Consider the following 19,120-nt stretch of genomic DNA (forward strand, 5'->3'; position numbering starts at 1 on the left):
TTTCTCAGGCTGGAACCAGGAATCCTGTGGCCCGTAAAAGGAGTAAAAGCGTCAGTACCAGGAAAAACTACAATACCGGGTAGACGATTATTCACCGGGCAGATACACCTTACAAAGGGACAGGCATTGCAAAGAGCCCTGATAAGGCATATATCTAAGGGGGACAAATCTTAAAACTTTCTGCAAAGGTGTGTGTGTGTGGGGGGGGGGGGGGTGAAGTACAAAGCCACAACAAAATAACCATACAGGGAAACTCAGCTGACGTGAAAAAAAATTTGTTCGAGGACAAATTCAAGCAACAAGTGATAAGGAGGAAATGTGTTTAGAGGAACATGTACAGGTTATGCTATTGCGGAAGGAAATAGGGTGTACATGCGTTGCGAATAAACTGTACAATAGACCATTTGCGGAAATGCGTAAGTCAGCTTCTCTGGAAAGCTTGTTTTCCAACCAAAAGGTCTCGTTCCAAGACGTCACACTCGCATTATTTGAAGAAGCCAACAGAGGCAAATTTACCTTTCTAAGTAAACTCTGGAATGTGCAGTTGACTTCAACATGACTCAGGGAGACAGGTCGAAAAGGTACAATGGTTGAATACCACCCCTTCGTATGTAAAAAAACGCGCCTTGCTGCTCCAGCGTGACTGGTTTCGGCCCATTCGTCACGCTCCCTCCCTGTCTCACTTCCACGAATCGCCAGCATGAATGCGACATCGAAAGGCGTCTGCCTCTTTTCGTTTCAACAAAGACTGCGAGAGTGGCGTCTGGGAACGAGACCTCTTGATTGGGAAACAAGCCTTGTAGAGAAACTGACTTACAGATATCCGCAAATGGTCTATTAACGCACCGAGGGATTGTTTTCCCGAATAGTCATGATGCAGAGGGAATATACTTAAGGGATTCTAACGTTCCCTTTTAGTGAGATAGTGAGAGACCGGAAAGCGTGGCGTGACATGGTCAATAGGGTCACGAAGAGTCGGACACGACTGAACGACTGAACTGAACTGAACGTTCCCTTAGCTATATTTATTCCTTCTGGTTCCAATGTTCTAAATTTATGAATTAGATATGCCTCTCTATATTTTCTGTCCCTTGCAGATTTAAAGCCTGACTGGAGAATATATAATTTAATTTCATCGAACTTATGGTCTTTCGGATTGAAATGCTGGGAAACTGCTTTCGGGAGGTTTTTGCCTGTGTCTGCCCGATGTCCATTAAGCTTTATGTTCATTGGTTGCCCTGTCTCTCCGATGTACTGCTTATGACGAAAGGAGCATTCTAGAAGGTAGATAACGTTTGAAGATGTGCAGTTAAAGCCTCAGTTTATGTGAAAAACGAAATCGCCTGCATTACTTTTAACCGTGGTGTCGTTTTGTATATGACTGCACGTCTTATCAAGATCGCGAGCAAGGGTGTGGTTGTATTGGATGCTTGTTGTCGAGTTTAGAATATACTAAAATATCTCTGAAGTTTGCGTTGCGCTTGTATAGTTATCCTTGGTGCCTCCGAAAATATTTTCTTCAGGCGTGCATTACACTTTAGCTTTTAATGGTATTTCCGCAGAATATTGTTTATGTTTGGAGGGCATTGGAGTATTTAGTTATTTTTTTTTAGTACTACTGCAGGCCAATACTTTGTCCCAAGCAGGAAGGGCTATTTACAAACAAAAAGAAGGCACAGAAAAGCGTACAAAATGTAACATGAAATGAACGTAAGCACAAAAAGAACCACAAATGAAACGTCAGCATCGCTAACTTGCACAAAAATTATTTTGCAATGCAACCATGAAATCGGTGGACTGAAATACACCAATGGGAAGTGAATTCCACTCGTTCACTGTTCGAGGGAAAAAACTGTACTTGCAAGCGTTTGTTTTCGCGAAGATTGGTGCAAGCATATACTCATGACTGTGTCGTGTTCTTCTCGTACAAGGCTGACATACGGACGCTGGTAGCGTCATATTATTTTTCCCAGAAAGAGTATTATGTAGTAGTACAAGGCGATTAATTTTTCTGCGTATTTCGAGTGTCTGTATTCAATTTTGTAGCTTTATTGAGGACGGCGAATCCTTCCTGGCATATGTCCCGTATATAAATCGCGCTTTCTTTCTCTGGACTCGCTCGAGTTCTTTAGTGTCCTTCATAGTGTGCGGGTCCCAAAGTTCGGAAGCATATTGTAACTTAGATCTCACTATTGCATTGTAGGCTAATATTTTAGGTCTTACAGGTGCGTTTTTATGCTTTCTCTTTATGAACCATAATTTTTCTGAGATATGTGTTGACCGTGTGAGCTTATTGTTAAGAGTAACGCCTAAGTACTTGTATTTGTCGACTTCGAGAACAGTTCTACTTCCAAGTTGGTACGGAAAAATGCTAGGAGATTTTTTTCTTGTTACGCATAAAAGTACAGTTTTTTCCGCATTCAGCTCCATTCCCCAATTGGAACACCAGTGAGTAATTTCGGCAAGGCATCTCTGCAACACATCATGATCATCATTGGACACAATTTCATAGAAGATAACACAATCATCCGCGTATAACCGAATGGGCACATTACCAGGAATAACATCAATCAAGTCATTAATATAAATTAAAAATAACAATGGTCCTAGCACACTGCCCTGAGGGACTCCTGAGGTGACCTGACAAGCACTTGAAGTACAGTTTCTAACATCAACAATCTGTTCTTTGTTTTTGAGATAAGCACAAATCCACTGTATGATACCAACTGGAAGTCCAATTTTATCTAATTTATATAATAGCTTTCCATGGGGAACTTTATCAGAAGCTTTGCTGAAGTCTAGAAAGAGTACATCTATTTGTCCAGATAAATCAAGTATGTGGGATAGCTCATGTACGGTTGTTACGAGTTGTGTCACAGTCCTTTTCTGAAACCATGCTGAAGAGGTGATAGTACGCTATGATCTTTCAAACACTCTTGTACGAAACCAGCGACAATATGTTCCGATAGCTCACAACACGTACTAGTAATAGATATAGGACGGTAATTTGAAACAGTTTGGCGGTCTCCTTTCTTCTGCACCGGCACAACACGTGCTTTTCTCCAGAGTGATGGTACTGTGCCTAATTTTAAGGATGACTGAAAAAAAAAATAGAAATGAATTCAGATATTTGTTCAGAATATCGCCTCAATAAAGCATTTGGAATGTTATCAGGCACAGCAGACTTCCTAATATTTATATTTAAAAGCAATGCCAGGACACCTTCGCGACTGATTAAAATATGGTCTACCGACGGGCTACTAGTACTGAAAAGTTCACACTGATCACGTTCTGCAAACACAGTTTGAAAATATACATTGAAATATTCAGCAATGCAGTGCGCATCCTCTATTTCAATTTCGTTGATTTTAATGCGTTGTATCTGTTGTTTTCTTTGGCTTAGGTGCAGCCAAATTTTTTTGGATCACTCGAAATTAATTTTTCCACATTCGAGCTGTAGAACCTGTATCTGGCCAAATTTACCTTTATTAGTAAGTCTTGTTTCAGCTCCGTAATCTGCGAGGTGGTCGCTTTGCTCCTCTTTCTCAGACTTTTTATTAAATATGTCGATTTATCCAAGGATTCAGGCGCTGTTTTCGAACTACTTTTAAAGGTGCTCTGTACAGTACTTTACAGTCTTCTCAAAACGTTGCCATGAAAGTTCAACATTATTTTCGATTATATCAAGATGTGTATCTAAACAATCTATATTCGCAACATCGTCTGCCTTAGTGAAATCTCTAATTGTTTTTACTGTTCTTTGATTTTGGCGCTTTTGCGCAGGAATTTTCCAGCAAAAAGATATCAGATTGTGGTCTGATATACCAGGCTCGACCACTGGCGTTCCATCGGAAAATACTTCGCTCAGGAATAGAAGATCAAGAATACTATTTCCCCTGGTATCTTTATCAACAACCTGCTGGAGGCCCAGAGTGAACATAATATCTATCGCCAAGTCACCAGAAATCGACTAATCATAATTTAAACGATTCCAGTTTAGACACGGCAGATTAAAGTCACCTGTTATTATTATGTTTTTCCCCCTTAGCCTCAGGAGATTATCATACAATTGATGCACAAAAGCATAAAAGTTACAAAAGAAGGGTGGCGTTCAGTGTTGGCCTTTGGTCGTTTAGTGAGCACATCGTTGCGGTTTAAAGTGCTTGCTTTTTCGAGGGCCGTATTAAGGGAGTTACCGGGATAGTTCCTCTGGATTAGTGTCGCTTTCAATGAATGTAGTTCGTTTAGGTGGTCACTATCATCGCTACATATTCTTCTAAGCCGTGTTGCCTGTCCTACAAATATTCCTTGCTTACAATGCCTCGCATGATGACTCGTAAAATCCAGGTATTGTTGCTTATCCGTTCGCTTTCTGTACAAAGAAGTTTTAGGTTTTTCATTTTTCACTGACACCATGGTGTCGAGAAAGTCGACTTTTATTTACGACGACTGACAAGTGAATTTAATGCTAGTGTGGTGATTATTAAGATGCGAGACGAACGACTGAAGTGATTCTGACCCATGCTGCCATATCATGAAAATATCGTCAATATAGCGAAGGTAGATAAGTGGCTTTTCCGGAAATGAATTTAGTACATTGGATTCTAGAAGTCCCATGAATAAATTCGCGTAAGTCGGCGCGAATGGAGTACCCATGCTGGTTCCAAACATCTGCAAATAATAGGATGAATCGAATACGAAATAATTTAAAATTAGGACTAGTTTAAGGAGCGAGAGATAAATTTCAGACCCATGCGGATGGTGGTTGTTGATTAATAGTTAGGAGAGGACTTCGATACCTTCATCGATAGAGATATTAGTGTAGAGTGCAGCAACGTCAAGTGTGACAAGAATACAATCATCTGCAAGAATGGTGGTGCTATTAATACGCTCAATAATTCAGAAAAAGGGAAGTGTGTCCTGCACAAATGAAGGAAGCTGGGTCGGGAGGTCTGCTAGTTGGTGATTTAAGAATATTGACAGGTTTTAAAACTTAATTAGTGCAATGATAGCAACATAGATTGTTGCACATGGCAGACTATTTTTTAATTTATTTTTATTTATTTCATAGTGCAGATCATTGTACAGATCCAAGCAGAACAAATACACAAGTAGATATTACAAATACAAAAGCACAAAGTAAAATGAAGAAAATAAACAAAATGAAGCATGCAGCATGACTATGCGCTGTCAGTCATTGTGCCGGAAGATTCCTATGTTACGTGGGAAAAAGGAAAATTTAAATGTGTCAGTTCGAGCAAAGTATGGAGTTAGGGCACTGGGATGATGGTGACGTGTAGGGCGTGTAGTTAAAAAAGATACGTAGGGTGCAAGATTAAGCGCCAACTTGTTATTTAAGAGCAGGGAGCAGATAACTCATTTCGCGTGATCTCTTCTATACGCACTTCTTCCATGCTTCAATAAATAAATCGCTTCAACAACTAGCTGAAGCCTGGTCACCCCGATTGGGAGGTGCTGATCCTGCACGTGGCGTGGCGTGCAGGCGGCGGTACTAGGCATGTCTTACTACACGTCCTCGTTGACCGGCACCGAGATGGGCGGCAGCAGCCCGCAGCTGGACTTCACGCTGCTGTACGCCGTCGAGCTGGCCTGCAACCTGCTGGGCTGCGCGGCCGCTAGCCGCTTTCCTCGGAGGCCTTCGCTCACCGCGCTGGCGCTGGCCTTGGCCATGGCGCATGGGCTGCTCGCGCTGGCCGTGGGAGACTACGTGCTCCGAATGGCCGCCGCGCTGCTCGTCAAGGGGCTCGTCAGCTCGCAGGTGGGTGCGAATGAAGGGAAAGCGACTGCGCAACCACGGCGAATAGTACTTGGGCCGCCCAAAGGCCGTCCACTGCCTTCACACCATCGCAGGAGAAGCTGCCTAGCGAATTGGTAGCGATCAGCTTTGACGTTTTCGGTGTTGTCTTTTTTATACGCCGTAATATTTCGTAACCTGACAAACATCAAAACGGTGCCACAAGGACAACACAGGGGATTCTCCATCAGGAAGCTTGGATTTCCCCTTTCAAGAAAGGCTTGTCAGCATCGAACCTGCTTTAGGTGCACACTCATCCCCGCATTGTAGCTTTTCCTGTCGCCGCTCTTTATTTTCCTTTTCAGGCCACGCAATCACAGGTATGAGGCTTAGAAATACATACCGAAGGAACATTCTTCCCTCGATTAATACCATCATGTAGAGCAGGAGCGCAAGGACACAAGGAACACACTGAAAACTAGGACTAGCGCATGCTACCAACTGAATTTTTATTGAAAAAGAGGCCACATACTTCTAATCACGCAAGACCAGTAGTCTGGAAACACGAAGCAGAAGCATAATCATTGCCAGAATGACAGTTATCAACCGACGAAGGTAAGAGTTACCATCACAGCAAAAGCAGAGTCAAAACATCGTAGCAAAAGCTGAGTCAAAACTACAAAACCAAAAAACAATAAACAGACAACAAAAAACAAGTGTAGACGCTAAACAAAAACCGCTGTTATAGAAAAACACGAGTCGGAACATCGTAGTAAAAGTAGAGTCGAAGCATCGTAGCAAATGCAGAGTTAGAACATTAAAACCATAAAAACAACAGAAACAAAAACAATTCAAAACTTTAGGCAAAACTTTATTTAACTGCGCAAAGGCAAGGTCAGGAGTAAAAAGGGGTTTAAAAGCACCACAAGGAAACCGTAGGCACACCTCAGCCTTAAAATGAAAACTATATCATTTAATAAAACCATCCAAAAAGGCAATTTCTTTCTGCAACAAGCAAACTGACGGAGGGCTGACGCACCAGTCTCCACCCCTAGTTCAATACCGTAGCAGCCTGGGCATGTTTGTTATTCATGACGGGAAAATACAGCGCAAAGAAGGACAAGGACAAAATGAAGACAATTAGGACACACGATCGCTCACTTGCAACAGTTTATTTCGAGCCTCGGAGCCTTACATAGAGATGAAAAAAGCCAACACCACACATGCATGCGCAGTAGGCGACACATTCACATCTCGTCGTAAGTATATCAGCTCTTTACGAGTAAGAGCGATAGAAAGCTTGACCACGAAAGGCCCACCAGCCAATCTATCATTTCGGCTTCTATAATCTCTCAAGTCAGTTGACAGCAGTTTTTAGCGATAAGAGAGCATTGTTGGTAATCAAGATGGCACATGGATATTTCTTCTCATTTCATTTCCGTACATTTATGGCCTATCTCATCGCCTGAAAAAGAGCTGTGAACGGGGGAACGCGAAAGTTGTTTTTTCTGCCCTCGATAAGCTGCGGAAATTGTGCAGACTGACAAGGCCCGGTGGTTCGAGAAACCCTAACTGCAAGAAGAAGCACCGAACAAAGTTTGTAGAATGTACGCATTCAGTGGTTTACAGCATCCTTTGAAATGTGGGAAAAGCTATGTAGGGCAAAGCGGTAGGTACTTAAACGACCGCTTCCGAGAACATTATAACGTGTCTGAACAGCGAGGAAGGTTTTTGGGTGTACACTGCAGGAAATGCAAACAAAACAGTATAGACAAAAATGGGAACCAAAATGACCCAGATGAAATGTCCGTGTGCGATCCTGATTATCAACAATGCTATGTTATCGCGAGAAACCGCTGCCAACCGACTTGAGAGGTTATAGAAGCCGAGATGATAGATCGGCTGGGTGGGTCTTGCCTTCTATCGCTCTTACTCGTAAGGAGCTGATTTACTTACGACAAGATATGAATGTGTCGCCTACTGCGAATGTGTGATGGCTTTTTTTATCTCTATATAAGGCTCTGTGGCTCGAAATAAAGTGTTGCAAGTGGGCGCTCGTGTGTCCTATGTGTCTTCATCTTGTCCTTCTTTGCGCTGTATTTTCCCATCCACCCATAGACACGAGTCAAGCTTCAACTACCGCCCTTTCATGCTGGTCGTTTGCCCGTGCCCTTATCTCTGACTCACCGTACAGTGGTCCACATTTGAAATCGCACTCTGGCCCACAATCATAAACACAGCCACATTTTTTACATTTCTTGCAGTTGTCGGCAAGATCACCGCCTGCATTGTTGTCCACACACCGCCTATGCTCTCTTATTCTGTCATTAATACATCGGCCAGTCTGTCCGATATAGGAACTGGCACATAGCAACGGGATCTCGTACACCACACCAGTTGCACAAGCTGTGGCTTGCTAAGCATGTTGTTTTGTGCATCCTTCCAGCTTCTTCTCTAGAATGCTGTATATGCTAGACATTTTGCATGGCGCCGAGAAATGCAGGTAGCGCTTTGTCTTAAGGTTGCGGAAGTACGGGATCACGTGCACCTTCCTTTGTCGCGTTGGCGTGGATTTCTGGCTTTCAGCTTTTGTAGAAGGCTGTAAGAAGGATGGAAGATGAGGAAAGGTAGAGAGGTTAACCGGTAAAAGAAACCGGTTGGCCACCCTGCACAAACGCTAGAAATTACATTGGCCAGATAACCTGCTCCCTCTAGTCGTTTAACCTGCGCATTGAAACTATCCTGAAAATTAAAACGGTTTCCTTGTTGTGCTTTTAAACTCCTTTTTACTCCTGACCTTGCCTTTAGAGTTTTGGCTTAAGGTTCTAATTGTTTTTGTATCTGTTGCTTTTATGGCTTTAATGTTCTTACTCTGCTTTTACTACTGTTAGGTTCGGGTTTGCGCGCCCCTCGGTGGCGTTGGCCTGGCGGCTCCGTGGACGGCGGACGGCATCAAATGTGCCAGCAAAGACGAGGCGTCTTTTAACAAAACAACCTTTACTGTAACATCAGGAAGAAACGGGCAGTGAAGCTGACCCGGAGAGATTACAGACACTCTCACACAGCTGGTGTCTAGCGTCGTGCCAACGGCGCGTCAAAGTAGTCTCTCTCTCAGCGCAGTCGGCCGCTGCTTTTTATAGTTTTTCCAGTTCACAGGAAAAGGGTAAACCCTCACAGGAAAGGGAGAGCCAAACATGTTGGTTCACGACGAATGACTCAATCGCAGGTGTTCCGACCTCATCTCCTCCTCCTCCTGCAGACAGGAGAGGGCGGCGCCCTCTCTCAGGAGCTCCAGGCTTGGCCGGCGTTTGCCCACACACACGCACGCACACACACACATTTGGCGCGTGGCAGAAACACGTCGAGTCTTGCCCGCGGGAGGAAACGTTGCGCGGCCGATGAACGGCGTCGAAATGGCCGATCCGCTCGCGGTTCTGCCTGTTGCTATGCGGTGGCCGCGTCAGCTGTCCCACTTCTCGGTGGAGAAACGTAACAGACTGCCCCGCCGGGGAAGGGAGATCCCGAAGGGCAGGGGACTGCATCCGCTGTCCGGAGGGATCGGGATGTTGCTGCTAGCCGGGGTCATCCGACTCAGCTTCTCTTGAGCTCAAACAGCCTGAAGAAGTCCTTGGCAAGTCCGGGTTTCCAAGGCACTCTGCAACTTGTCTTCAGGAGAGATTTCTGACAACCCACAACGTCACAACCACGCTAAACACTCAACCGCTCAGCCAGCAAGCACGGCACAAACCTCACTAAGTTTTGCCAGACTATTTCCCTCTTATGCCCCCATCAATACTAAAGGGCAGCTCAGCAGCACTTGGAACGCGTCCACAAATTTGAAAATCGCATTTTCAGAAACATCACTTCAAACAAAAATAATGCAATACAAAGGTTCAAAATCTTATGCCAGGAAGAAAAACACCAACAAGTGAAAACTGAGGCTTCTTCTCACATTATGGGCTTCGACTTAAGCCATCTGCGCTACCATTGAGATCACCCTTTTCACTAAAGCTTCGGCTGTCCGTTTCACGGAACAACCGTACCTTCCTGTTTCTGTGCAAAGAAACGTACGAGCACGAGTCACTCGCTTTTCTAAACAATCTATCCCTCTCCTTACGGGTTGCGCACCAGTCACGCATTTTCTCGGCACGGGCGCATTTGTGCCGTTGGGATAGTCGCTTTCTTTTTCGCGATAGCTTCAATTTGTTCCATTCTTTCTTGCGCCTGCCTTTCCGCTCTTTTCTGCGACAGCACTGGAACACATGCTTTCTGCTTTCTTTTCGCAATCGTTTGCGTTTGCTCTCCTTACGATGGCAGCATTCTTTCTCGCGCCTGCCCTTCCGCGTTTTTCGTCGGCAGCACTGGAATACTAGCCTTCTGCTTTCTTTCTGCAATCGTTTGAGTTTGCTCTTCTTACGATGGCAGCATTCTTTCTCGCGCCTGCCTTTCCGCGTTTTTCGGTGGCAGGACTTGAATACTCTAGTCCCATTTTCTTTCGGCGCGAGCTCCGGCAAGGTAGCGGTAACCGGAGCTAGTAGGACACCGGTGTCGTCAAAGTGGTCAAAGTGCGGCGCCGCGTCTGCATCGCGGCCAGCAGCGCATGACTCACCTTCAGACAAGTCCGAACAACAACTGCTCACGCCAGCCCTCAAGCTAGGCATTTCCTCTGGCTCGCCGCTCACGTTACACGGGTCCTCCGATGAGCCGCATCGCTCAGCGTTAACCGGCGCACGATCAAGCTCCTTCGACAGCTGGGGCGCTTCGGATTGCGTGAGGGTCATGTGTGCCACGTCCGCGTTCGCACTGGGGTTGCTTTCGCGAATACAACCTAGCGTGGTTTCGGAGCACGAACTATTCTGACTCTGCTCTGGTCGTTCGCTGTCGCCTTCGCAAGTCTCGCTCTCTACAGCGGACGCGCACTCCTCGTCGGTCTGCCTTGGCTGATCACAACTCGCGGGTTGCGCAGCTTCCCTGATTGGCAATTCGCTTTTCTGCGCGCCCTGCTCTACAACACAGTCGATTTCGGAAACCGCAATTTTGTCATTTTCTAGCTGGTTCCCTTCTCCGCCACGCTCTACACAAGCTTCTGCATTGAGAGGCGGTTCAGTTATTACCAGTTCCCCACTCTCATTTGATGGAACTGTATCTCCTACAGCTACTTGGGTTGTCATGTAGTTCACCTCGCTTAACGGCGTCACTTCGGACTTCTCACCGATTAAGCTTGTGCTAACCGTCTCAGCTAGTGGCTCGACCAAGGTAACACGATGCTCTTCTGTTAGAGGCTCGGTCGGCTCGCTACTGCGGTCACATTGCTCAGCCGCTTCCCGAAGCTGTTTCTCACACTCCGGTGCAAGCTCGATTTGCTCCGGAACTTCCGCACTGTTTAGCCAATCGCTTAAAGCGTCTTTCAACTGATACGCCAAATCAAAGTACGACTTGTAACACTTTTTCTCGCTCTCATATCTTTTCCGAAGATCATGAGGCGTTATCTGATATCGTATCAGCAATGACTCTTTTAGTTCATCATAATTTTTCAAGCGGTCGCCAACCAATCGCTTGATTTCTTCCGACGCTTCAGCGGAGAGAAGAGCTACCAACATCTGCGCCCAACTATCTCGCTCGAAACGTTTACTTCTGCAGACACTTTCGAAGTCTGCCAAATACTTTGCCATATCCTCGGCGATGAGGAACGGTGGCGGACCGTCTCGCGGTATTGAACTGTTACAATGAATGGCATTAAAAGCTTTAATCTTTTCCTCTCCAGCTGTATCAGTTTGCTTACGCGGGCGTCCTCTTTCTCGCGACGTTCACGTTCCTCTTTCTCATGACGTTCACGTTCCTCTTTCTCATGACGTTCGTCAATGATCTCAAGGCATTCCAAAAGCTCGTCATCTTCAGCTTCCAACTCAAGAATAGCCTTTAACACTTCTGGTTTTCTGAGTTTGTCTGACAAATTCAGACCCAACTCCTCCGCAAGCTCCAGCAATTTCGGTTTGCGCAACGACTTCAAATCCAAATTCATGGCTGTTCCGAGTGCTGCCTTCTCTACTGCCCACTATTGCCTTGCTGCAATTAACCCAGCAACAACGACAACACAATTACCAGCTCTGTTCTCTACTTAACAAAAGCCTGGCAAAACTCAGTAGAAGAAAGTCCCGCACTCACCAAACCTCGCAGCCAAGAATCCAACGCAGTCGTTCCGCTGCAGGCAACCAGTCATCACACAGGGCTCGTTGCACTGCTCCCGCCTTTCCGCTGAGCTGCTTTGATTCACGAGTCACGCCTCGGACATCTCCGCTCTTCCCACCAGATGTTGCACCTCGGTCAGGCCTGTCTCGTTTCACCGACCACGGTCACTGCTTGGCCGTCCTCGTCTCTCCGCTTTCCGCTGTTCACCAGTTGTTGGACGACGGTATCGCCTGGCTCGTCCCTCCAACCACGGTTACGGCTTGGTCGTCGTCGTCCCACCGCTGTTCACCAATTGTTAGGTTCGGGTTTGCGCGCCCCTCGGTGGCGTTGGCCTGGCGGCTCCGTGGACGGCGGACGGCATCAAATGTGCCAGCAAAGACGAGGCGTCTTTTAACAAAACAACCTTTACTGTAACATCAGGAAGAAACGGGCAGTGAAGCTGACCCGGAGAGATTACAGACACTCTCACACAGCTGGTGTCTAGCGTCGTGCCAACGGCGCGTCAAAGTAGTCTCTCAGCGCAGTCGGCCGCTGCTTTTTATAGTTTTTCCAGTTCACAGGGAAAGGGTAAACCCTCACAGGAAAGGGAGAGCCAAACATGTTGGTTCACGACGAATGACTCAATCGCAGGGGCCGTATTACGCACCGCTCTCAAACGGATCGCTCTCAAAATCGCTCTCAAAGGCCTATGTCCTATTGGTCAGTTCTGATCGGTCAGTTCTGCGTCACCGGTGGACGTCATCAAACGTCATGAACACGAAAGAAATGATGACGTTGAGCCCCTAAATATGGCCGCCAATTGAGAGCGTTTTTTTGAGAGCGACAGAAGCAGTCTCAAACGTTTGAGAGTGAAAATGGCGGCCGCGTAAATTGCGATGCGCCGCTTTGAGGCATTGTATCGGCGATCCACAGCGAAGAATGAAGCACGAGCACGCGTTTGACTTGCCGGACAAGTTGCTCCGGCTCTGTTCAACTCGGGAACAAGCAGAAAGTGTAGTGACTGCGCGACGATTGCCGACGAACATCGATGAACGGCGGCTTGCGGGCAAGTACGTCGTCACCGCGGCGGCAAGCGCACCGCATTTTTTTGCTACCGGAGGCTTCCAACCACGATTATACCGTGCTTCCAACGTACGTGGGGAATGTAAGATCGTTTGCATCACGCAGTGCGTCGGTAGCGGAAGCCATCGGGCGGAACGATGATTGCCGTCAAGGATACGTCGCTAGGCAAGGGGTACTACGCACGTTGTGAGCATCACAATAGTGAGTAGATTTTGTTATTGACTGCGTGTGTTTGCCGAAGAGTTCTGAAGATCATAGTAAACTTGTATTGTGCCTGCTTTATCTCAGATCTGCGAAGCGAACACGCGCATTTCGTGACACTGGCTGCCCCGCCGGACCAACGCCTCCTCCACGGCGCGTTCGTCTAGCGTTTGTGAATGCGCCGTAAAAACGCCTGCTTCTTTTCATTTCATCCTTCTGTCAATTATATATGCGCGAATCAAAAGCGTCCAAAATAAAGTTGTAAGTTCAGTGCAGTTGTGTGTGTCCCTAGTCTTGTCCTTGTCTGCCAGCGCTGCGACACCATAATGTTTGATAGCGGTACTCCTGTGCACCGAAAGGTGATCGAAGGTCTGCGAACACCTGCGTCTTTTTCCTGATTAAGATCTAAAAACCCGTGTTGGTCATCGAACGATCTTGATTATATGCATTGATGTGTGCAATACCACTTGTTGTAAGTCGGCTTCTCTGCAAGGCTTTTTTTCCAACCAAAAGGTCTCGTTCCCACTCGTGCATTGTTTTTTAACAGTTGTCTTCAAAATGACCTAGCAAGAGCTGAAAGGGTTCTGTATACCTGCCCTTTATATGTAAAGCACAGAATGAAGGGACTATTGATTGTCCAGCGCGCCTTGCTCCTCGATGACTGGTTTCGGGCCATTTGTCACGCTCCCTGCCTGCGACACATTCGCGGCTTGAAAGTGAATGCGCCGTAAAAACGCCTGCTTCTTTTCATTTCTGCAAAGACCGGGAGTCTTTTCTGAGGACAAGAATTTTTTTTTTTTTTTTTTTGAAAACAAGCCTTGCAGGGAGAGACTGACTTAGATTTCGGCTTCGGCAAGAGATACATTTCCTGAATATTCTGAGACGGGCTATATGCCAAAGAATGCATGTTGCAGTGAAATTCTGTTCATGGCAAAAGAAATAGGAGACAAACATTTATAGTGTTTATATTTATTTGCTGCCTAAGAAATCGGGGTGCTTCTGTTTTGCAGGTAATCATCACTACCAAGTTACAAGGCTGTCCTTACAATGATGCTTGCCTAAACAGCATTGACACACGTTGTAAGAATTCCTGCGAATGTTTACGATTCTGGCTGTGGGCTACTTAGTATAGATCTTCAACTGAGTGCTAAAGCATGCTCAAAAGCTGTTGGGATTAGCAAAAGATGGGCCTAAGTGGATGTCATATTTTGGTTACCCATGAGACGGCAACTACCCGCTGAAGTCATGGCTGATTACACCAGCGCCAAAGCCATCCCAGTCCCAGCTCGCTGACTCTTCTCTGCTACCGTCTTGCAGCCTGGTACAGTTGGCTGTGGTCACTGTGGTGTAAACATGCTTAAACTGAAAAGTGCAGTATTACAGCAAGGCAGTAAATGTTCATGATGCTGACTGTAATCAGAAAATACTACCAACAAAGATCTTTTTTTTTTTTTACTGCCACTTATATTCAGTATAAACACTTATTTCTTGGCAGCAGCATTTCACTCGAGTGTTTTTACTGCAAAAGAGGCAGCATATAGAGAAGCACATGCACCTTGATATACATTGACCATACAACATTGACATGTACATTGGAGAATAAATTACTAGGCCCAAAGAAGCCATTCCATTGCATATTGAAGCTACCTGTATACAAATAGGTACTGTATGCATGGTGCAGTATACAAAATGCTTATATATCAGATATAACAAAGCTGTAGCTGCTGCTCTGCTGTAGCAGCTGCTAGGAGAATAGTGCATTTTACTTGGCTTCAGTGCCCAGAATGACTGCTGAATGACAAAAATCTTCGTGACAATAAAATAACTGCAATCATAACAAATGCATTACTGGGGCTATGTGTGAATAAAGGTTATTTTACACTAATAAAACGTGCAACACTGTCAAGAAGAATGCTAAACAGCTTGAAGACAGTAGGGGAAGCTAAACTATAAGCATCCAATAAATGACTACGCCATAAATGTGTGATATACACACAGCTACTTTTGTCATTGCCATTTATTTTCTAAGTCTTTTCAACAAATAACCAAAAAAATTCATCTTCTGTTCAAACTGGTATTTTAATAGAAAAGGCTTGTACATAATTCACACAATATTGAAAGAGAATGCGTAATGTGTGTAAAATGAACATATTTTAAAACACTAAAGACTCTTTGATGGATATAAAGGCACTTGAAAGCTAGTTGTCATAGTGCGATCGCAGAAATTGAGCCGATTTCGAGCTCGCTCGCGGCATCACATGTATGATACGCTTGCTTTTCCTGCCGACAGAGTGGACACCGTCTAGCACGAACAGAAACTATGACACCGTCAGAGAGGCCTTGCAACAATGTGCGACCAACACCATCACTCTTACCGCTGCGCGAAATGCAACATACTAGACATCCCTGCTCAGGCCTACCTTTATCGCCTCTAAACTGAGGTCTGGTAGAACAAACTCGTTCTCGCCTCGGTGACAATTAAAAAAAAAGTGCTTTCTTTCTCTTGAACAAACCAAAACGGAGCGTAAGCGTCGGTTTCTGTACCTCACACAGAACATCAGCTACTGAACATGAACGGAATGGAGCAGCAGTAGCATCAATCGCAATATGAAGAACCGAGCCCAATGTGCCTGAAGTCAACTGGTTGCGAAGCACAGCAGCGAGTCACTGTGGCTTGCACGACAAGTCAGTGGTGAAAGGTCGTGCGTCAGATCTCGTTTCCCGCACTGCAGTCGCGAGCTCTTGCATAGCGGCTGACACCTACTTTACTGATACTGTCAGCTTCCATCTATCGGCAGAAGTAATAGTGTAGCCTTCATTTTCCTCTTGTATTTTCCAAAGAAACAACACTAGATCACATGGCTACCGCTCGTCGCTCTTGTCATCGCTGGTAAGCACTGATGAAAAACACTCTTTAGCAAGCTATTTTCGTGACAAACACTTTCACCAAGCTGTTCACTGCAGGTTCGTAGCCTTTACTGCTTTCAGACAGATTTTTCCGGCAACTAACAACATCCGCAGAGGACCTCGATTTTAAACTACGCGTAAAAAGCAGCAACTAGACGGGAAAATCAGCTGTTTCTTTGCAGGCCGCCATGTTCACGCCTCGCTGTCGTCAGCTGACCCTCGCGGCGGAAATCGTTACCTAGGCGCACATTTAATTGTAATACTGAAAATGCTTCTATTTTTAGTTGCCGTATTATAGCTTCTAACAATTTTTCTTAGGTAAATAGAACATTTATACTTTTATTCGCTGCGTTTTCACGAAAAATGTTTGCACACGGCCCCTTAATCGTGCAATTAAAAGTTTCCGGGGTGGAGCTTTGCTATTAAGCACCCTAGCCTGCTTGTAATTGGCTAAAGCCGTGATGTCGTCACACTTCACATGTCTGAGCCTCGTCATTTTGACGTCACGCTCTCAAACTTGAGAGCGATTTTGAGAGCGGTGCGTAATACGGCCCCAGGTGTTCCGACCTCATCTCCTCCTCCTCCTGCAGACAGGAGAGGGCGGCGCCCTCTCTCAGGAGCTCCAGGCTTGGCCGGCGTTTGCCCACACACACGCACGCACACACATTTGGCGCGTGGCAGAAACACGTCTAGTCTTGCCCGCGGGAGGAAACGTTGCGCGGCCGATGAACGGCGTCGAAATGGCCGATCCGCTCGCGGTTCTGCCTGTTGCTATGCGGTGGCCGCGTCAGCTGTCCCACTTCTCGGTGGAGAAACGTAACACTACAATGTTCCGACTCCGCTTTTCCTATAATAGCGTTTTTGTTTAGCCTTCACATTTGTTTTAGTGTGTTTTTATTGTTTTTTGGTTGTGTAGTTTTGACTCAGCTTTTGCTATGATGGTAACTCGGAACTGCTGGTTGTCTAATCTTTTTAATTTCACCTTAGGCATATATGCCTGTTGATTGTTCAGAGGCAATAAGATGACTGTCGTGCTGGGAATGATTATGCTTCTGCATCGTGTTTCCAGATTACTGGTCTTGCGTGATTAGAAGTATAAAATACGGCCTCTTTTTATATCAAAACTCAGTTGGTAGCATGCCCTAGTCCTGGTTTTCAGCGTGTTCCTTGTTTCCGCTCCTGCTCTGCATTTTCCTTGCCCCACTTCTTTCTCCCCCATTCTCCTCCCTTCACCCTGCCTATCTTTTCTTCTTCGGAAGCAAAATCGTATTTAGCTGCCCAGTCTTGTCGAAACGTTGGCTCTGCTAGCGAACTTAGGCTCCCCCTCTACCCTTGTTCAGTATTCTGAGAATACAAAAACTGCCTACGGGTGCTACATTCTGTTGCGCAGGAGTGGAACAGTTTCGGCTCCATTCCGTTGATAGAAAAACTTGTCGCGAAATAATGTCTCAACCACTGAAATCACGGCTGCGCCACCGCGAAATGCTGCTAGCTGAGGCACCATTTGGCTGCTTTATACAAGATTTGGAAGGACTACATGCAGCCTCATATGCGGCAATGAACACTTCTGTTTTCGCAGCTGTGCCTTCTGTATTTGATAGAAGCACCAGGGCCAGTAATGTTAGGCGGTGAACAGAAAGTGCTTTCCAGACCCTCCTGAGCGAGAGATACCGCTTTAGGTGCAGCCATTGCCATGGCCGTTGCGAAAGTGTCTTCTCGGGTGTGGCATTGCCATATATTGTGCGGACTTCAGAATATTGCTCACTAAACTATGCAAACATTTTCTTCAGGCTTGGGGTGAAAACAAAGAACCGAAGCAACAACCCGGTTGCCAAATTTCAGCTGTGTGAGAAATTTTGACGCAAACAAGTCAGTAGTTTTGACTCGAGGAGTGCGCGTCGGTTCCCTCTCATCGACCCAGTAGTGGCCCGTCGGTACAATTAGTATAGTTTTGTCATTGCTTTGGAGACTTCTGGTCATTGCAGACGCGAAGCGGAGTAGTCGTAGCGAGTACGTATTCAATGGCATAACTATTTTACTCTCTTTGGAGCATTACCACTCCACGTACCAGCCCAGAGGACGCTTCGCTACATCAGGGTGACCGTCATGCTCAGGCTAGGTCAGACGGGAGTTCAACCTGCCTGGCGACAAGTCTCGCATAGTGTATAGTGTGCAACACATACTACACGAATGAGGCTCACTGACGTTCACCGTTGACTTTGATATTTGGCTAGTTAATTCACCTTTGATTTTGATGACTGGTGTTATTCTTAATGGCATCTATTGCTCGACAAAGCTGCTTTACCCGCTGCCATTGCAGGTCCTGCTGTGCATGTTGCACGTGCATGAGACGTACCCGACGGAGCTGCGCGCGTTCGGCGTGAGTGCCTTCCAGTGCCTGGGTTGGGCGGCCGCATCGCTGGAGCCGTTCGCCCGCGAGGCGCTGGGCCCCACCGCGCTGCCGCTGGCGTACGCGGTGGCGCTGGCCGCCTGCGTCGTCGTGGGATTGTGCGTGCTGCGCGAGACGCTGACGTCATCGCTCGGCGTCATTCAGGAGCCGCCCACCGCCGTTCAGGAGAGATTCTGAGAAAGCGGGAATCTCATGAGTGGACCGAAAATGACGCCTGCAGAGATGAAAAACCATGTTGCTGGCATAAGCGCCCCTCATAACGGGGCGCCAAGTCGACCCGTACCTTCACTCTGTCGCACCTGTGCCGTCAATCCTTTTTAAATACTGATGGCTAAGAACCAGTGATGTTGCATTGCACGAACTTGCCTCCGAAAAGCCGAGTGCTCAAGGAACTATTGTGAGCATCGTCGCGTCAAACTTTGCATCCATGACAAAGCTTGTTTGTTTTTTAGGTGCACAACATTTTATATTGGCAGGGGAAAAACAAGCGCACACGGAACGAAGAAAACGACAAGGGCAAGCGCTAACGAGTTTTCTTCGTTCGTTTATAAGTACGCTTGTTATACTTTTTTCAAAGCTGTGTATAGCCCAGACGC

At 46.2% G+C, this 19,120-nt stretch overlaps 1 protein-coding gene across 1 annotated transcript in view; it reads left to right on the top strand.

Annotated features, from left to right (window-relative positions):
* The window catches only part of LOC146177909 (solute carrier family 22 member 6-like), a 54,723-nt gene extending 36,022 nt beyond the window's left edge, over positions 1 to 18,701 (top strand). Inside the window, exons 2-3 of the mRNA XM_084581658.1 lie at positions 5,504 to 5,779; positions 18,435 to 18,701. Coding sequence (XP_084437784.1) covers positions 5,504 to 5,779; positions 18,435 to 18,701 — 543 coding nt within the window. The remainder of the gene's footprint in view (positions 1 to 5,503; positions 5,780 to 18,434) is intronic.
* Positions 18,702 to 19,120: the final 419 nt, after the last annotated feature.

The sequence above is a fragment of the Amblyomma maculatum genome, chromosome 10 (assembly GCF_055883805.1).
Source record: "Amblyomma maculatum isolate TAMU_Amacu chromosome 10, ASM5588380v1, whole genome shotgun sequence".
Taxonomy (NCBI): domain Eukaryota; kingdom Metazoa; phylum Arthropoda; class Arachnida; order Ixodida; family Ixodidae; genus Amblyomma; species Amblyomma maculatum.